General features: G+C 51.5%; 1 protein-coding gene across 3 annotated transcripts; it reads left to right on the top strand.

The window, feature by feature from the left end:
• Positions 1–3,603: 3,603 nt before the first annotated feature.
• On the top strand, positions 3,604–9,777 carry LOC141022156 (uncharacterized). Of its 3 annotated transcripts, none has more exons than XM_073498231.1 (6): positions 3,604–7,145; positions 7,231–7,715; positions 7,797–7,861; positions 7,933–8,353; positions 8,602–8,878; positions 8,969–9,777. In XM_073498231.1, the coding sequence occupies exons 1-2, from the start codon at positions 6,243–6,245 to the stop codon at positions 7,504–7,506; spliced, it is 1,179 nt and encodes a 392-aa protein (XP_073354332.1). In that variant the 5' UTR covers positions 3,604–6,242; the 3' UTR covers positions 7,507–7,715; positions 7,797–7,861; positions 7,933–8,353; positions 8,602–8,878; positions 8,969–9,777. The 3 variants fall into 3 exon arrangements, with proteins under 3 accessions (XP_073354332.1, XP_073354333.1, XP_073354335.1); XM_073498234.1 differs by having other exon boundaries at positions 3,621–7,145; XM_073498232.1 differs by lacking the exons at positions 7,797–7,861; positions 7,933–8,353; positions 8,602–8,878; positions 8,969–9,777 and having other exon boundaries at positions 7,231–7,749.
• The last annotated feature ends 7,287 nt before the right edge of the window (positions 9,778–17,064 follow it).

The raw sequence follows: 17,064 nt of genomic DNA, 5'->3' as shown, positions 1-17,064 counted from the left end.
TTCAGGTTGTGAAGCAAGTGCATTTTATATTGCTTCAAAAATCCTGATACATTACCAGATCATGCTCCTGCCTATATAACATCTCTCCACGCAATTTGGGACCATTTCATTGAGCCATTTGATCACCAAAATTATTCCAATTTTCTGGACAGAGCGGATGCTTGTGAAGCAAGTACCATTTTGGTGAACCCATTTGGTATGAGCTTTTTACAGCATCTTTATATGTCCATATTATATGTCCATATCATGAGGTTTTGTCAAACTTCATCCCATTCCATCACTCCATGTGAGAGCATCATGTTGATCAAGTTTCTGGACCAAAAATGCAATTGCGAAGCAACCCTAGTCAATTGTGGTCCATTTCTTCTCTAAACCTCCAGGACTGTAGTCCTTCCATAGATAAACACCGCAGACAAACTATTTGTCCCCAATCAAGTTTCTGTTGATCGCTAGTGCACGACCAAGATTACTGCAGAAAACTTCAGAGCTCCATTCCAACCCAACCACAGTGCCTCAAATCGAGCCAATGGCACATAAATGATCCACCCTGGAAGGACCAGCCCCCAGACATAGTTTGCAATCCTCTCGTGACCTCCCTGTGCATTGTCCCGTGGTGACCATGCAACTGGCATGCAGTTTCACGCGCTCTGTGTGTTGTGGCGTGTCTAGAGCACTGTTCGTGCTTCGGCACCGCTCCCCCTCGTCGTCTTAGCGCGCGTGAGCATGTCCCTTGGCTTCACCTCGTCGTCACCGTTCTCCTGGACCCCTCTCCCCCTTCGGCAGCTTCCTCACAGATGCAAGCCAGCGCGTGCCCACGGGCGAACAGTGGCGGTTTGGCTCTGTTCGTCGCCGTCGTCATCCTCCCCGTGCTCCGTTGGCCTCCTCTGCCCCGTGAGACTCTCCCATGTTCCTCCCCCGTCGCCTACCTACAAGCTCGAGCGCGCACACACGCGTCTGTGGCTCCGGCCACGCGTCCGCGGCGACGCCAGCGCGGCAGCTCCTCCCCCTTGGCTATTTAGGCAACCCCGAGCTCCCTCGACCGCACCAGCACTCCTCCCCCACTCCTCCCCACCCCGCCCTAGCCTTTCATTCGAGCTCGAGAGCTCCTCCTCGTCTCAGATGGCCGCCATGGCCGCCTCGGGCCTCCTCTTGAATTCATGCCAATCGAGCCCTCCCCCTCCCTCCTGACCTCACCAGAGGACCACCCGGACCTCAAAGCTCCTTCCCACACCTTCGCCTCGTCTCCGGAAGTAACCGTGGCCTCGACCCCAACTCCACCCGACGCCGCCGTCCGCCGGCGTCGAAGCTGCTACCGCTCCGTCCATCCCCGGCGGCCGTAACCTACCCCTTCGGATGTGGCTCCTCCTCCTGAATCCATCTGTAGGCGGAGCGCCGCGGGAGATGGGCTGTAGCGCCGGCGAGCATCGCCGGAGCTCGCCCCTGCCTCGGCCGAGCGCGAGCGTGCGCGATGGAGACGAAGACGACGACCCTCCCTGCCAGCTAGCCACGGGCCCCGCACGTCAGCCACTCCGCGTTGACCCAGCCGGGTGCTGACGTGGATAAGTGGAGGCGTATTCCCGCGAATACGTCTCCCCTACACGAAAGCGCCTTCCTGCTCTTCTTGGGCCAAAATGCGTTTTCCATTGTGGAAGACATATTTTCAGAAAAAGACACGTTCTGTTTAACTACCAGGGACCTGTTTGTAGAAGTATTTTTACAGACTAGTCCCTGAGCTTTAAACGTCTGTATCTTTTTACCTGTAGCTCCAAATCAAGTGAATCCAAAGCCCACTTCTTCGCTTCTTCGAGCCCATTCCGATGGAATCATTTTCACCATGTTTTGACATTCTGAAAATGACCATTATGCCCTTGCCCTTATTCAGCCCCCTCCGAGAGAGAAAGATTTCCGGCGATTCGTTCCGCGAGCTTCTCGCACTTTCTCCCGGTGATTTCTTCCACCCCAGGCAAGCCACACCCTCCATTTGCATCACTATAATGCAGTGACATGGTTTAAATTATTTGAACTTGTTTAAAATTTGCATTAGCTATGTATGATTTGTTCATGGCATTTCTCGGAGTATTGTTTTGATCTTGCTATTGCCATGATATTGCTTGGAGTTCTAGGACTTATATTTTGATGATTATGTGGATGAAATGTTGCCTCTGGGTTATTAGTGGCTTATGTTATGATTATTTTCATGTTGGTGTGTGAGATTATATTTCAGAGTATTACTTCGGAGGTCATGTTGCCATTGGATTATTAGCGGCTAGTATGTTTTTGTTTTCATGATGATAGTTGATGTTCTGTTGCTTGGAGTATTATTTTCGGAGATGATATTTGCATGTGGATCTTAGCTGGATAGCTTGTTCTTGTTATTGGAGTAGTAGGATTATTGTTTTCGGATTCATCATGATAGTAGTGTTATGCTATCCTCGGAGCATTTTGGTATGATGATATTATGCTTTGGAGTAGTTGTTGGATATTGCTATGACTTGGATTACAGGTTGATATATGATGTCGGAGTATCAATTATCACTATTATATTTTGGGGATAAATTCCGTCATTAACTTGGTCAGGTGCCACTAAAATAGGCTTTTTCAGTGCAACCACACTTGCCTTTGTATGGGGAAGCTCTGATGCGGTCTATTGTCATGCCTCCCGCCGGTGCCTCCAACGAGGGAAGGTTATGCGCGGGGCGCTACCCTGATCAGGTAGGACGACATAAGCCTTGTGTGCCCAGGTTTGGCTTTTGAGCTCATGTCCCCGTTTGGGTGAAGGAAATATGCCCTAGAGGCAATAATAAAGTTATTATTTATTTCCTTATATCATGATAAATGTTTATTATTCATGCTAGAATTGTATTAACCGGAAACATGATACATGTGTGAATACATAGACAAATAGAGTGTCACTAGTATGCCTCTACTTGACTAGCTCGTTGATCAAAGATGGTTATGTTTCCTAGCCATAGACATGAGTTGTCATTTGATTAACGGGATCATATCATTAGGAGAATGATGTGATTGACTTGACCCATTCCGTTAGCTTAGCACTCGATCGTTTAGTATGTTGCTATTGCTTTCTTCATGACTTATACATGTTCCTATGACTATGAGATTATGCAACTCCCGTTTACCGGAGGAACACTTTGTGTGCTACCAAACGTCACAACGTAACTGGGTGATTATAAAGGTGCTCTACAGGTGTCTCCAAACGTACTTGTTGGGTTGGCGTATTTCGAGAATAGGATTTGTCACTCCGATTGTCGGAGAGGTATCTCTGGGCCCACTCGGTAATGCACATCACTATAAGCCTTGCAAGCATTGTAACTAATGAGTTAGTTGCGGGATGATGTATTACGGAACGAGTAAAGAGACTTGCCGGTAACGAGATTGAACTAGGTATTGAGATACCGACAATCGAATCTCGGGCAAGTAACATACCGATGACAAAGGGAACAACGTATGTTGTTATGCGGTTTGACCGATAAAGATCTTCGTAGAATATGTGGGAGCCAATAGAGCATCCAGGTTCCGCTATTGGTTATTGACCGGAGAGGTGTCTCGGTCATGTCTACATAGTTCTCGAACCCATAGGGTCCGCACGCTTAACGTTACGATGACAGTTATATTATGAGTTTATATGTTTTGATGTACCGAAGGAGTTCGGAGTCCCGGATGAGATCAGGGACTTGACGAGGAGTCTCGAAATGGTCGAGACGTAAAGATCGAAATATTGGACGACTATATTCGGACATCGGAAAGGTTCCGAGTGATTCGGGTATTTTTCGGAGTACCGGAGAGTTACGGGAATTCGTATTGGGCCTTAATGGGCCATACGGGAAAGGAGAGAAAGGCCCCAAAGGGTGGCCTCACCCCTCCCCATGGACTAGTCCGAATTGGACTAGGGAGGGGGGGCGCCCCCTTCCTTCTTTCTCCTTCTCCCTTCCCTTTTCCTACTCCAACAAGGAAAGGAGGAGTCCTACTCCCGGTGGGAGTAGGACTCCCCCCTTGGCGCGCCCTCCTCCTAGGCCGGCCGCCTCCCCCCTTGCTCCTTTATATACGGGGGCAGGGGGGCACCCCAAAGACACAACAATTGATCAACGATCTTTTAGCCGTGTGCGGTGCCCCCCTCCACCATATTACACCTCGATAATATCGTAGCGGTGCTTAGGCGAAGCCCTGCGTCGGTAGAACATCATCATCGTCACCACGCCGTCGTGCTGACGAAACTCTCCCTCAACACTCGGCTGGATCGGAGTTCGAGGGACGTCATCGAGCTGAACATGTGCTGAACTCGGAGGTGCCGTGCATTCGGTACTTGATCGGTCGGATCGTGAAGACGTATGACTACATCAACCGCGTTGTGTTAACACTTCCGCTTTCGGTCTATGAGGGTACGTGGACAACACTCTCCCATCTCGTTGCTATGCATCACCATGATCTTGCGTGTGCGTAGGAATTTTTTTGAAATTACTACGTTCCCCAACAGTGGCATCCGAGCCTGGTTTTATGCGTTGATGTTATGCACGAGTAGAGCACAAGTGAGTTGTGGGCGATATAAGTCATACTGCTTACCAGCATGTCATACTTTGGTTCAGCGGTATTGTGAGATGAAGCGGCCCGGACCAACATTACGCGTACGCTTATGCGAGACCGGTTTTGTCGTGGAATTGTCACGGCAGATGTCCTCGAGCTAGGACTTAGTCGTGGAGCCATCGCAACTAGGAAGCTTGAAGGGGTTAAGCGGGACAAGGAACACGAGGGTTTATACTGGTTCGGCCCCTTACGGTGAAGGTAAAAGCCTACGTCCAGTTTGAGGTGGTATTGATCAGGGTTTCGATGACCAGGGAGCTAGACCGCTATGCCTGGCTCTCGATCAGATTGTTCCTGTCCTTAAACCGCTGCCGGGTCGTCCCTTTATATAGGGAGGCTGACGCCCAGCAGCTCTCAGAGTCCCGGCCGGCTCATAAGAGTGTCCGGCTCGGACTCTCAACTATTCTTGCCTTACACTACAAGTTCTACCATAATAATGATTGCAACTACGGGCCTTAAGCCATATCCGGGTCTTAAGCCCATCTTTGGCCCACCGTCTTCAAGCTTGGCGCCGGGCTTCTGGCAATGACCATATGAGTAACCCGGCCCCTCCTGGCGGGTGACTCTAAGGTCTATATCCTCAACATTAGGCCCCAGATTGATTTGAGCCGGCTCATGTCAATCTTCCATTCCTTCGACAGAAAACCTCTGGCTTATAATTGTGTGAAGGCCATAACCCGGCGCGACGTCATCCTCTGGACTCCGGATAATCCGCCGTGACGTCATCCTCCATTAAGTCCATTTTTTTACTGTCATCCCGAAAATCGAGGCGTTTCGTGGGGAGATAACCACGCCGTGGTCTCCTTGATTCTCGCGCCCACTTATGAGCTCGCCTTATAAATAGGCCGGACCGACGGGCCTCCAACCACTTCTCTCTCCTTCGTCTTCTTCCTCGCGCCACTGCTCCCCTGCCCGAGCTCTACTACTACCGCCGCCGCGGGTCTTCTCGTCGTCATCAACTCAGGCCGCTGCATCACCCTGATTTGACCAGAGGAATGCGACAACCTCCGCGACTCACCAGCCACCGTAAGTCCTGCTTGCCCTGTAGAACAGATCTGCCGTAGGGTTCATCCGTGTTCTTCGTGTTCTTCGCTGTCACCTACGAGCCCCGGTAGTTTTTATTTTTACTGCCCTTTTTGATCTTAGCCCTGTGTAGAACTACTGCGGTAGCTGTTTTAGCACCCATTTCTCATGCAAGTAGACCTCCTTTTACTGCATAAGGCCTTGTTCAATGCTCAAGAATTCCCCTGCGTCTGTTTTTTAGGTCTAGAAATTTTCCTTTTGCCCGACCATTTTGATCCAAAACATTTACCACAATGTGTGAAACCTGTTTTCACCACACTTAGTAAAAAACTGCCCTCATTGAATCATGGCGGTTTACATTTCCGGCTTAAAGAAAACATGCGCCGTAGAACCTTCCGACTTAAGGGAAGCCGCGCACCGTAAAACTTTCCAGCTCACTTATAACCAGGCTGTAGACAATTTGAATTACCCTCAAGCACACCAGCGGCTTAGATAACCCGATGTACCTAGACATATATCATTAGTCCCCTCCATAAGCCGCCACTTAACACTGAATTACAACTTTCCTCCGGCTTATACTTAAACCGGACGTTTCCTTCTATCATAGGCTGCCGACTTTCACCATGCCTCCCAAAGCTCCTAAAGCCTCTATCACTTGCAATTGGATGAGGTCCAATGTCACCAACGAAACTCTAGCAGAGTTTGTCAAGTCAGGCCACCTGCCAAAGAAGGATGTCATGTCCTACCGCGCCCCTGACCCGTCAGAAGAGAGACCACAGCCAAAGGACGGGGAGGTGATCATTTTTGCGGATCACATGAGCCGGGGCTTCGCACCGCCCGGCTCAAAGTTTTTCAGAGACGTTCTGAATTTCTTCGATCTGCGACCTCAGGACATAGGACCCAACTCAGTATCCAATATCTGCAACTTCCAAGTGTTCTGCGAGGTTTACCTTGGAGAAGAACCCAGTCTGCTGCTCTTCAGAGAGCTTTTCTATTTAAACCGCCAGAACGAGTGTGCCAACGGGCCGAGTTTGGAGCTAGGCGGCATCTCCATCCAGCGGCGTAGGGACTGCCTTTTCCCTTACGCAGAGCCGCCCAGCCACCCCAAGGACTGGAATCTGACGTGGTTTTACTGCCAAGACACATCACCGGCTGATGAGAGTCTGTTGCCCGGCTTTCGCCCCTCGCGTCTGGAGCCGACTCACCCACTGTCAGACAAGCTGACTCCAGCGGAGCGCCAACCCCTGCTCCCTACCATCAACAAGATCAAGGCTCTCCTGGGCAATGGTCTGAACGGAATCGATCTGGTCCGGGTCTGGATCTCGTGGCGGGTGATCCCATTGAGCCGCCGCCCCGACTTAATGTGTGAGTACACGGGCCGAAAGGATGACCCCCAGAGACACAGCCGCAACGATCTTCCTGAAGATGTTGCCGAGGAGATGACCAAGGCTCTCTTGAACGAGAGCCTGGCAGATTGCGGGAGGACCGGGTTAGCCCCCTTCTGCAAGACCAACCCAGCCCCAGCGGTAAGCCACTGATTTAAACATTTTACCTTTGTCTACAGATAACCTTCATCTGAATCTCTAAGAAATCACCATTGTATTTTTTCAGGCTGATGACAAGTTCTGGCGGGTCAAATATGACCACGAAGTGGCCAAGAAGGCCAGAAAGGCGAAGAAAGCCGCCAAGAAAGCCGCTCCCCGCAAGAAGGGGAGTAGGCCAACTGCTTCGGAGCTGATGCAATTAAGCGACAGCTCCGAGTCAGAGGTAACCCCTGAACCTGTAAGCTCTTTGTTGTGTTTATTGTTTATTTCTTGTCCGCCTTACCAACACTTGTTCATCAACAGGATGACACCAGAGCCAGTAACCCGGTGGTTGAAGAGGTAATGTCACTTTCCTCCGACTCGGAGCCCTTGCCAAGGCTGAAAGTCCGAAGGGTAACCCGAAAAGTAAGCTTTTCACATCCTTTAGCTTATCAAGATCCTCAATTTATTTTGAAGCGACAGGTTCATGAGAGCCGGCGTCACACCCGGACCAACAAGGACACCGACCTCTCCTCCGGGTTACCTGACGCATCGAGGAAGCGCCGAACTGAGGTTATTTCCCACTTGTACCCTTTTCATCCGTTGGCGGGTGTTATCCGTCAGCCACTCAATTCTTCTGACTCAAATTATCAGGAGACCTCCCCCTCTTCGGGCGACTCTATGCAGTCGAGTCTTCTGGCTTTCAAGACCGCGCCCGGGTAATGATAACCATCTCATGCTATACTTGTCTTTACTTACCCTTTTATGCTTAACGTTTCTGTCCTTTCAGTGCCCAAGCCAAACTCACCAAGAGGGCGAAGAAGGCCAAGCCAATCGAAGAGCCGGAGTTGCCTGAGCCGGAGGCAGCAGATCAAGAACCGCCAGCTGCCTCCGCTCCCAAAGCCGCCGCTCCAACCAACAAGGCAGCTGCCGAAGCTTCTGCTAACCCGGAGGCCTCCGGCTCGGCTCAACCAGCAAATGATCCGGACGTGGTAATCACTCGGACGGAATTTGTTGAGCCGGGGAGACCTACCGCACTGGCCAAGTGCTCCGCTAAGGGGGAGTTGCTGCAGCCCCACCGGGTGAACCTGGACCTCTCCGACTACGCCAACCTGAGCATTGGAGAGCTCGTCTCTGGCTACATCAGCCAAGTGCACAAGAGCCGGGACGCAGAGGTTGCCATGGTGAACCAGATCCAGCAGAAATCTGAGGTATCATTCTGCTGTCCTCTTACTTACTGCATAGTTACCTTTACCATGCTAGCCCCCCAAGTCGACGACTTATGGTTGAATATGTTGTAGACTTAGGTTCCAGCTTACCCAATTGAACCGGCCAGTTGTAGATAGAAACGTTCAATATGCATTAGCCCCCAAGTGCCAAGTGTCTTTGCTTGGAAAACGCTTGGGACTTTGAAATTTATATAGTAATTGTTCATGTCATAACCCGGAAATTTATGCAGGCTGCTGGCAAGAAGCTAGAGGCTGACATGGCTGATCTCAAGAACCGGCTGAAGATGCAAGAGATGGAGACCCGGAAGGCAAATGCCAAATTTGTGTCCAGCATCGCCGCTCAAGAGAAGCTGAAGACGGAGTTTGACGCTGAGCGGAAGGCGTGGGCCGAAGAGAAGGTCGCATTGGTGAACTAGGCTGAACAGGCGGAGAAGGCTCTCTCCGAGAAGACTGCCGAGCTCTCCGGCCTAAAGCGCCAGGTGTCCCAGATGGTGGCCGCAATCTTCGGTAAGTCGCCTCACCGGCTTTCATCAAGTTTAGAATTTTTATATCTCATAATTCATCCTTGTCGGCGGCTTATCTGACTCTGTTAAACAGGTCCCAGAAGTGCCAACCTCAACCAGAGCGTGGTAACCAAGCTGAAGGCCGTGTATACCCTGGTGGAGCAACTCTACACCGGGTCACAGCGTGCCTTGGCTGTGGTGGCCCTATCCAACGAGGTGCCGACTCACCTGGCAGAAGTCCTTCGCCGGCTCGCCGTTCTGCCTCAACGGATCCAAGAGCTGCGACGGGCCTCTGCAAGAGCCGGAGCGATCGCTGCGCTGAGCCGGGCCAAGGCGTTCCTGCCAGAGTTAGACCCGGCGGACATCGCCCTTGGCTATCCAAGCCTGAAGGAAGACGGCTCCGCTTTCGATCAGAAGGACTTCACAGCTTGCGTGAAGGCCGTACGCCCGGTGGCCACTCTGATTGGCAACGATACAGATCTGATGAAGTATCAGCCGGGCTACGATGCAGAAAATCAGAGGATCCCTACTCCGCGCTATGAAGCCCCCAACTTGATCCCGCCGGCTCGTCAGCACACCTTCGCCCCGGAGATTGACCCAGCCGGGTTAATTGACGAGGAAGCCCAATTCGAAGCTCTCAGCGGCATCGACTGGAAGTCATCAACTTTCCAGGTCTTGGGATCAGCCGGAGGAGAAGATAGGAACGAGCCGGAAACTTCAACTCAACAAGCGTCGTAACTCGGCTGGCGGCTTATCAAACAATGCCTCACCCTTTTGGACTCAATGAGTCTTGTAATAGAGTAGAACCAATATTTTATCTTTGTCGTGCCACCGTGCACGCTTTGAATGCTGAAGTCTGTTGAAATTGTCTCCTTTATGTTTCTCCGGGTCATAATTAATCATTTGTTTACCTTACTCTCAAAATAGTTGCCTGTAACTATCCTGCAGAAAAAGACAAATCACAAGCCTCGAGGTGGCTTACCGCCCTGAGAATCATAGGTTTTAGATAACCCGGAATATGAATCAAAAAAGGACTGGTCTTCAATAATATCCTGAATACAGCTGTAATAACATACTTAGCGGCCTGCAAGCATACTTCCGGCTTAGATAACCCGGGTAGGAAGGTTGGTACCGCAATTCCGGTTTACCTGTCTTAATAACACCCATTGTGTTCAGCTAATACTGTAAACCAAAGTTAAGCCGGCAAAGTGAGACCCGGCCGTACACACTTGGAAATAAACAGACGGAACTTGCTATAAAGCAGAGGAACTTAGGGGCTTCCGGTTCGAATACGACCAGAGACCCGGCCCAAAGGGGTTATGCTAGGATTCGAATACGATCATATAGCCCCCAGTGGGTGTGGCGATGCCAATCAAGAGGGTATCGACAGCTATGTTCTCTTTGGTTCGAATACGACCCATGTTTGAACAGGAAGCCCCCAAATGACTTTAAGAATTGTTTAACGACGCTGATTCGAATACGATCCACGTCGGTTCTCAAAGGGGTTAAACTAAGATTCAAATATGATCAAAGAAAACTCCCCAATGAGCTCGGCACTTTGCCAATCAAATGGGTATCGACAGCTATTATTCTCTTTGGTTCGAATACGACCTATGTTCGAACAGGAAGCCCCCAAGTGACCTTATCGCCTACGGCTAGATTCGAATACGATCATAAGCCGGATCGTCCTTCAAGTTATCATGTAATCTGGCAATGAAAACAACACGTGCACATTTGGAGGAGAAAAAAGGACAGAGGTCCTGCTTTATTGCTTATCATAATATATACATGGCTTGGAGAAGTATGTACATCATGAGAGCCGGTGGCTCAAGTGTAGTAAGGCCGAAGCTGAGCTATGTTCCACAGCCGACGGGTCTCTTCCTCCGACTTACGTGAATCTTTGCACTCCCGAATGTCAATGAGGTAATATGACCCGTTGTGCAAGTTCTTGCTGACCACAAAGGGCCCTTCCCAAGGCGGGGACAGCTTGTGTGTATCTATTTGATCCTGGATGAGCCGGAGCACGAGATCGCCTTCCTGGAAGACCCGGGATTTAACCCGGCGGCTATGATAACGGCGCAGGTCTTGTTGGTAAATTGCTGAACGGGCTGCTGCCACATCACGCTGTTCGTCCAACAAGTCAAGAGCATCTTGGCACGCCGGTTCATTATCCGTCTCAACATAAGCCGCCACTCGAGGTGAGTCATGACGGATGTCACTGGGGAGGACTGCTTCTGCCCCATAAACCATGAAGAAAGGCGTAAAACCTGTAGACCTGTTAGGAGTAGTGTTGATGCTCCATAACACGGAGGGCAACTCCTCCACCCAACAACCCGGCGTCCGTTGCAAAGGGACCAAAAGCCGGGGCTTGATGCCCTTCAGAATCTCCTGATTAGCTCTCTCAGCTTGACCATTGGATTGAGGATGAGCCACTGAGGAAACATCAAGTCGGATATGCTCTCGTTGACAAAACTCTTCCATGGCGCCTTTGGAGAGATTGGTGCCATTGTCAGTGATAATGCTGTGCGGAAAACCAAAGCGAAAGATCACCTTTTTCATAAACTGAACCGCCGTGGCTGCATCGCACTTGCTAACTGGCTCCGCTTCAACCCACTTGGTAAACTTGTCAACTGCCACGAAAAGGTGGGTCTTCTTATCCTTGGACCTTTTGAAAGGCCCAACCATATCAAGCCCCCAGACCGCAAAGGGCCAAGTAATTGGGATCATCCTCAGCTCTTGAGCCGGTACATGAGCCCGTCACGAGAACCTTTGGCAACCGTCACACTTACTGACCAAGTCCTCTGCATTAGCATGAGCCGTCAACCAATAAAAACCATGACGAAAAGCCTTGGCCACAAGAGACTTTGAGCCGGCGTGATGGCCGCAATCCCCTTCATGGATCTCACGCAAGATCTCTTGACCTTCCTCAGGGGAAACACAAGGCTGAAATGCACCCGTAACACTGCGGTGGTGCAACTCACCGTTGATAACGATCATTGACTTAGCCCGCCGGGTTATTTGCCTGACCAAAGTTTCATCCTCAGGTAACTCGCCCCGGGTCATGTAAGCCAGATAGGGCATTGTCCAGTCTGGTATGATATGGAGAGCCGCCACCAGTCGTGCCTCTGGGTCGGGGACAGCCAAGTTTTCCTCTGTAGGCAGCTTAACAGAAGGATTATACAGGACATCCAGGAAAGTATTAGGCGGCACCGGCTTTCGTTGAGAGCCTAGCCGGCTTAAAGCATCAGCCGCCTCGTTCTTCCTGCGATCAATGTGCTCTACTTGGTAGCCCTGAAAGTGCCCAGCAATGGCATCAACTTCGCGGCGATAAGCCGCCATGAGAGGGTCCTTAGAGTCCCACTTGCCTGATACTTGTTGAGCCACCAAGTCTGAGTCACCGAAACACCTTACCCGGCTCAAGCTCATCTCCTTAGCCATCCGAAAACCGTGGAGCAAGGCCTCGTACTCAGCCGCATTGTTAGTGCAAGGAAACATCAATTGTAGCACATAATGGAACTTGTCACCTTTAGGGGAAGCCAATACAACTCCAGCCCCCGAGCCCTCCAACTGCCTGGACCCATCGAAGTGAATAGTCCAATATGTGTTATCCGGCTTTTGCTCGGGCACTTGTGACTCTGTCCAATCATTGATGAAATCCACCAAGGCCTGAGATTTAACAGCAGTGCGTGGCACATATTTGAGACCATGAGGTCCGAGCTCGATAGCCCACTTAGCCACTCTCCCTGTGGCCTCTCTGTTTTGAATGATATCACCAAGAGGGGCAGAACTGACCACGGTTATGGGATGGCCCTGGAAATAATGCTTAAGCTTCCGGCTTGCCATGAACACACCATAAATAAGCTTCTGCCAATGTGGATACCGCTGTTTGGACTCGATAAGCACTTCGCTGACATAATAAACCGGCCGCTGAACCGGATGCTCCTTACCCTCTTCCTTGCGTTCCACCACCACAGCCACACTGACGGCTCGTGTGTTCGCCGCCACGTACAGTAATAAGGGTTCCTTATCAACCGGAGCAGCAAGGACTGGGGGCTCTGCCAGCTCTTCTTCAAATCCTCAAAAGCGGTATTAGCTGCATCATTCCAGACAAAGTTATCAGCTTTCTTCATCAACTGATATAATGGCATGGCCTTCTCACCCAAACGGCTTATAAACCGGCTTAAAGCTGCGATGCGACCCGCCAAGCGCTGAACATCATTTATACACGCCGGCTTAGCTAGGGAGGTGATGGCTTTGATCTTCTCCGGGTTAGCTTCAATGCCTCTGTCAGAAACCAAGAAACCCAAAAGTTTGCCTGCAGGAACACCAAAAACACACTTGGCCGGGTTAAGCATCATCTTGTAGACCCGGAGATTATCAAAGGTTTCCCTTAAATCATCCATCAGGGTTTCCTCTTTTATGGACTTAACCACAATATCGTCCACATAAGCGTGAACATTGCGCCCAATCTGTTTATGAAGACAGTTCTGTACACAACGCTGGTAAGTCGCCTGTGCACACTTGAGTCCAAAGGGCATAGACACATAGCAGAAGGCTCCAAAGGGAGTGATGAACGCCGTCTTCTCCTGGTCCTTAATTGCCATTTTAATCTGATGATATCCGGAATAAGCATCCAAGAAGCTTAATCGCGCACAACCTGCCGTAGCATCAATAATTTGGTCAATACGGGGGAGGGCAAAAGGATCAGCCGGACACGCCTTGTTTAAGTCCGTATAATCCACACACACCCGCCAAGTGCCGTTCTTCTTGAGCACGAGCACCGGGTTAGCTAACCACTCTGGGTGAAAGACTTCAACAATAAACCCGGCCGCCAAGAGCCGGGCCACCTCTTCACCAATAGCTTTCCGCCTCTCCTCATTGAACCGCCGAAGGAACTGCCTGACCGGCTTAAATTTCGGATCAACATTGAGAGTGTGCTCAGCGAGTTCTCTAGGTACACCTGGCATGTCAGAAGGTTTCCATGCGAAGATGTCCCTATTCTCACGGATGAACTCGATGAGCGCGCTTTCCTATTTTGGATCCAGGTTGGCACTGATGCTAAACTGCTGAGATGAATCTCCTGGAATGAAATCAACAAGTTTAGTCTCATCAGCCGACTTAAATTTCATTGCCGGCTCATGCTCCGTAGTCGGCTTTTTCAGAGAGGTCATATCTGTTGGGTCAACGTTGTCTTTGTAAAACTTCAACTCCTCTGTTGCACAAACAGATTCTGCATAAGCTGCATCGCCTTCCTCGCATTCCAAGGCCACCTTCCAGCTGCCGTGAACCGTAATGGTCCCATTATGACCCGGCATCTTGAGCTGTAAGTAAACATAACACGGCCGTGCCATGAACTTGGCGTAAGCCGGCCGCCCAAATATAGCATGGTACGGACTTCTTATCTTGACCACCTCAAAGGTCAATTTTTCCACCCTGTAGTTGTTCTCATCTCCAAAGGCCACTTCCAACTCGATCTTGCCGACTGGATAAGCCGACTTACCAGGTACCACACCATGGAAGATAGTGTTTGACTGGCTGAGGTTCTTATCAACCAACCCCATACGGCGAAAAGTCTCATAATAGAGGATGTTGATGCTGCTGCCTCCATCCATGAGCACCTTAGTGAACTTATATCCTCCCACTTGAGGAGCCACCACTAAGGCCAAGTGGCCCGGGTTATCCAGCCGGGGAGGGTGATCCTCCCTACTCCACACTATAGGCTGTTCAGACCATCGCAAGTAGCGTGGAACCGCCGGCTCAACAGCATTCACATCCCTCTTATGAAGCTTCTGATCTCGCTTACACAGACTGGTGGTAAACACATGATACTGTCCACCGCTAAGCTGCTTTGGATTGGTCTGATAACCCCCCTGCTGCTGTTGATGACCCTGGCCAGACTGCTGATTAAAGCCCCCTTGACCGTTCTGAGGATTAGAATTTGAGCCGCCGCCCGGGCCATGAAAACCGCCGGCGCCTGAGCCGCCGCCCGGGCCGTGAAAACCGTCGGCGCCTGAGCCGCCGCCCGGGCCATTGTAATTCTTAAAGGCCTTCATGATTGCACAATCCTTCCATAGATGAGTCGCTGGCTTCTCTCTAGAGCCATGCCTTGGACAAGGCTCATTCAACAGCTGCTCCAGCGTCGGACCTGACCCGCCGCCTCGGGGAGGGGGCCTTCCCTTACGTCGCTGGTTATTCCCTTGTGAGCTAGCGTTGGCCACAAACTCTAGGCTGCCGTCGGCCTTGCGCTTGCCTCCTCCTTGGTTCCCCGGGTTATGCTGAGGACCCTTGCTATTGTCGTTCTTCTTTCCCTTCCCTCTCCTTTCATCATCTGAAGCGGGGTCCTTGGTACCATCGGAATCGGCGTACTTGACAAGAGCCGCCATCAGTGTACCCATATCATTGCAGTCGCGCTTAAGCCGCCCGAGTTTCATCTTTAGGGGCACAAAACGACAATTCTGCTCCAACATTAAGACTGCAGAGCCGGCGTCCATCTTATCCGAGGAATGTATTATCTCCTTAACCCGGCGAACCCAATGTGTCGTAGACTCACCCTCCTGCTGCTTGCAGTTAGTCAAATCCACAATTGACATAGATTGCCTACAGGTATCCTTGAAGTTTTGGATGAACCGGGCTTTCAGCTCAGCCCAAGACCCAATGGAATTCGGTGGTAGCCCTTTCAACCAAGTGCGGGCAGTCCCATCTAATATCATGGTGAAGTACTTAGCCATGGCCGCCTCACTGACCTCCAGCAGCTCCATAGCCATCTCATAACTCTCGATCCAGGCTGCGGGTTGTAAGTCTGCTGTGTAATTAGGCACCTTCCTAGGGCCTTTGAAGTCCTTGGGTAGACGCTCATTGCGGATAGCTGGCACTAAACAAGGGACACCCCCAGTCCTGGTAGGGATACCCACGTCGACGGAAGTCGTCGGATAAGCCGGGGGGGTCTGGTAAGCCGTCAATTGAGGCACCTGCTCCGCCTCTTTCCGCGCTCTGTCCTGGTCTGCCGCGTGAAAGGCTCCGTTATGAGCCGGGCCATGGCCAGGGGGCGGGTCATGGCGTCGGACGTTGCTTGAGCCGGTCGCTGAGACCATGTGTCTGCTGTAACTCGGGCTCCGGCCTGGCCGAGGGGTCGAGTGGATCCTGTCCCGGCTGTAGGAGTACGCCTCTTGCTGTGCCAGTGCTGTCTGAAGGAGTTCCCTGACCCGGTGGGTTTCAATAGCCGTCGGAGAGTTGCCGTCGACTGGGAGAGCCGCCAGCCGTGCTGCCGCGGCGACCATGTTCTCCAGCGGGTTATTATAATGACCCGGGGGTATTGGCACGTACTGAGGCGGGGCAGGGGGCACCTGGGGAGGTCCCATCACTATTGGCTGAATAGGGGTTCCAGACCCGGGCACTATGACCCCTGGCGGGTTACTAGACCCTGCACCTGGCGTGTTGAAGAGGTTGCGTGGATCGTAAACCGGAGGGAGTCGAGATTGGGTATTTTGATGCCTCCTTCTCATGACCTCATTGGACGCGTTCTGATCCATCGTGAGTCGGAAGGACCGCGCCTGGATCAACTGAGTTTGGGCATCGAGAGCCGCCCTCTCCGCAGCCATCCTGATCCCTTCCGCTGCAAGATCCTCCTTAGCTTTCACTAGATCCAATTTTAACTGTGCCACCTCCGCATCATGCTGAGCTTGATCCGCCGGGTCAACCGTGGCGGTTAACAGGGCCGTCATCTTGTCCGTGAGATCCATCAGCACCTGAGCCGGAGAAGGCACCGGGCTTCCCGCTCCAGCAGCGGGGTTCTGAACAGGCTGCGCACCGGCCATAAAGATTCCAACCCGGCTTGGCGGCTCAAATAGGTCCGGAATACTATCACCATCGGAACAACCCATGAGCCTGCCATCTTGAAGTTGATACAACGAGTTTGACTCATCGGTGGCCGACTCACCGTCAGAGCCGGCGGCCGTCTCATCACCAGATCCAGATTGATCAGAGAGTCCTCCATGGATACACCCCACAAAAGCGTGCCTTAAGGCAGGCCGGGCCCGGGCGGGTCGTGCACGCTGAGCCGTCTCGATGAGATCGGCGCAGAGATCCGGCTCAAGGCCCGGCTCACCAATATTGCCAATGAAAACATGAATTCCGCCGAAGGGGACCTGGTACCCGTACTCAATTGAGCCGGCGTCGGGGCCCCAGTTTGCA

This window comes from Aegilops tauschii, chromosome 1 (assembly GCF_002575655.3).
Source record: "Aegilops tauschii subsp. strangulata cultivar AL8/78 chromosome 1, Aet v6.0, whole genome shotgun sequence".
Classification (NCBI taxonomy): domain Eukaryota; kingdom Viridiplantae; phylum Streptophyta; class Magnoliopsida; order Poales; family Poaceae; genus Aegilops; species Aegilops tauschii.
The sequence above is the reverse complement of the archived record's forward strand: the minus strand, read 5'-3'. Positions and strand labels throughout refer to the sequence as shown.